Source organism: Penaeus japonicus, unplaced genomic scaffold (genome assembly GCF_977035675.1).
Source record: "Penaeus japonicus unplaced genomic scaffold, GWHDUDI00000001_assembly GWHDUDI00000022, whole genome shotgun sequence".
Classification (NCBI taxonomy): Eukaryota; Metazoa; Arthropoda; class Malacostraca; order Decapoda; family Penaeidae; genus Penaeus; species Penaeus japonicus.
The window spans coordinates 29,984,567-29,987,066 of record NW_028234424.1 but is presented as its reverse complement, the minus strand read 5'-3'; the positions used below and the strand labels follow the sequence as shown (position 1 = coordinate 29,987,066).

The following is a 2,500-nucleotide window of genomic DNA, read 5'->3' as shown; positions in this document are numbered from 1 at the left end:
ATATATGCCACTCAATAGATAACACACACAAAAAAAAAGATCATAAATCCCTTTCCAAATATACAACATCAATCTCGCAGCCTCACCTCCCGTTACGGCAGATGAAATCCTGACGAGCGCATTCCATGTCGTGGTTGCATCCGACTCCCCCGCTTCGCTTCGCCACGCACCGACCGTCAAGGGCTCGCGTGTAACCTCCCCGACAGCGGCACGTGCCTTCGTACTCGCAATACTCCTCGGGGAAACAGTCGGCGTGTTGCTGGGTCGCGAAGAGAGGGACGGAGATAGAGAAAAGAGGGAAAGATGGAGAAGATATAGTATAAGAAGTAGATAAGGCAAGGGAGTGGAAAGGAGAGAGAGAGAGAGAGAGAGAGAGAGAGAGAGAGAGAGAGAGAGAGAGAGAGAGAGAGAGAGAGAGAGAGAGAGAGAGAGGAGAGAGAGAGAGAGGGCGTGATAGGAAGAAAAGGAAAGAATGAGTGGGTAAAATATAAATAGAGAAAATAACGGAGACAGGACAGGAAGAGAGAAAAAAGAAAGAGAGAATCAGACAAAAAAAGTATGAGGAAAAGGAGGGAGAAAGAGACAAAGAAAAAGGATACTAACAATGTCACTGACATGTTAACTCCACATCATAATTTATATGCCACTATTGATAAAAAACACATGCATGTACACAAAATCAAGTTAAAAATAAACTTATTCAATGATAAATATTAATGTATAAATGCATTATTTTCTCACCCCCTCCTCCCCAAGCCTGCCATTACAGCTCCCCTCCCCAAATTGCTGTGAATAATCATTAAATTCAGTCTGGATTAAGCCTCTCTCACTTCCCCCTCTCCCCTCCTTTCATCCCCATGCCAATCAGCTTCTGTGGATGTCCTTTCTGTCCCCCTGACTGATTTGTCTGGAAATTCCCCCTCAATACTATCTGACAGACATTCTGAAAGGCGTATATAAATGTCCCCGCACAAATCATATATTAGGCAGTTCCCATATGACAGTAACAGTCCCCAGACCTCCCTTACTACTTCCCCTTTTACATATTTCGTAGTGTTTTCCATTTCCCTTTCTTATTCAAGATGTATGAATACTTTTCTTCATGCATGACGTGGGTAATAACAACCCCCTGCATTATGTATCGCATGGCGTACTCTTTCCCACTCGTTACATTATTCATAACGCCATTACCTTTCTTCTCGCTGTGGCATACCTTTCTCACACCTGGCACTCAGTAACCTCAAACATGATACACCTGACAGGCCAACCCCTTCCCTGTCTCCCTTATCTAAACATACCTGGCATCCGAATAAAGGAGCACTTGAGACGAACGCAAGGAAAGCCAGGCTAAAGTAACCAGTAGTCATCAACGTCTTCATCATTAAAGCTGGCACTGTGGAGTGGCACTTGTACCGTGCGTCACCATCTTTTGAGTGCCACACGGACTGACTGGAACATGGCACTGTTCCTTTTTTTTCTCCGCGCTCACTTCTTTATAAATGACATTCGTTGTTGTGGCGGTGACGTGTTGATGTTGCAAACCACTTCTTTGTGTCGGGATGGCATGCAGACATTTCCTCAAATGCCACCATGAGAGCAATGGGGTGACGGGATATACGAGAAGTAGCGAGTATATATGAAGAAGGAAAAGCTCGGGAAATAACAAAGGAGAGGTGTAACAGGTATGTGCGAAGAGTTCGTGTAAAGGATAAACAAAGTAATAAGCGATATAGCGAATATGCAAAAGAAACTACAACGGGAGTGCAAAAGTTGGAAAATGAGAAGGTAAAGTGGACATTTACAGTATTGCGTACAAATTATTTGGGGGAAATATTCGATCTCATAGCGACCTTTCGTTTCTGTTTATTTAACACCAGCTGCAGGTTCTATCGGCTTTCTGGAATTTCACAAATACTCTTCAGTTCTCTTTTTTATTTACGTTTATCTTTTATTTCCTTTCCTTGTTACGTAAAACACAAGCGCGGTGTTGATATACTTACATAAAAATTTGTCCTGTCTTGCCTAATTAACTTATTAAAAATAGGCACAGCTCGCTCAGTCCACTTCAGTATTGCACCACTGTATTGATAAATTCAACGTCATGGACAAGCCGCTCTAGATCTTTTCTCTCAATACTTTTTTTTTCTTTTCTCTTCATATCTTTCATGTCAAGGTACAACAGATAATGAAACCGCATTAAACCACATAAACCATTGGGGATTACTCCTTGATCTACGCCCGTTGTGTGTGTGTGTGTGTATGTGTGTGTTTGTCCCCCCCTCCCACAGACGCAAAAGCAATCCAGCGCGAGTGAACAGCTGGACGCAAGTGAGGGCTGGCGTGCGCACCTGGACCGCCGACGCAACGATTACAACGCGACATTTCCTGTTCATTTGTGAATGCTCGCCCATGCGTTCCTGGATACCCGTGTATCTGATGTTGTTTACAGATTGATGAAATGATGATCTAGTATGTATTTGGATTTTGATGATATGCGTAT

At 43.2% G+C, this 2,500-nt stretch overlaps 2 protein-coding genes across 4 annotated transcripts in view; both read right to left on the bottom strand.

Annotated features, from left to right (window-relative positions):
- LOC122247890 (uncharacterized) overlaps positions 1 to 2,007 on the bottom strand; it is a 3,547-nt gene extending 1,540 nt beyond the window's left edge. Inside the window, exons 1-2 of the mRNA XM_043007589.2 lie at positions 1,299 to 2,007; positions 87 to 259 (exon numbers count right to left, since the gene is read on the bottom strand). Of these exons, the coding sequence (XP_042863523.2) occupies positions 87 to 259; positions 1,299 to 1,382 (257 nt within the window). The 5' untranslated portion in view covers positions 1,383 to 2,007. The remainder of the gene's footprint in view (positions 1 to 86; positions 260 to 1,298) is intronic.
- Positions 1 to 2,395, bottom strand: part of LOC122247891 (uncharacterized) — a 10,752-nt gene extending 8,357 nt beyond the window's left edge. For all 3 annotated transcript variants that reach the window (XM_043007590.2, XM_086549810.1, XM_043007591.2), the window contains exon 1: positions 2,001 to 2,395. The gene's annotated coding sequence lies outside the window, so the exon portion shown is untranslated. The remainder of the gene's footprint in view (positions 1 to 2,000) is intronic.
- Positions 2,396 to 2,500: the final 105 nt, after the last annotated feature.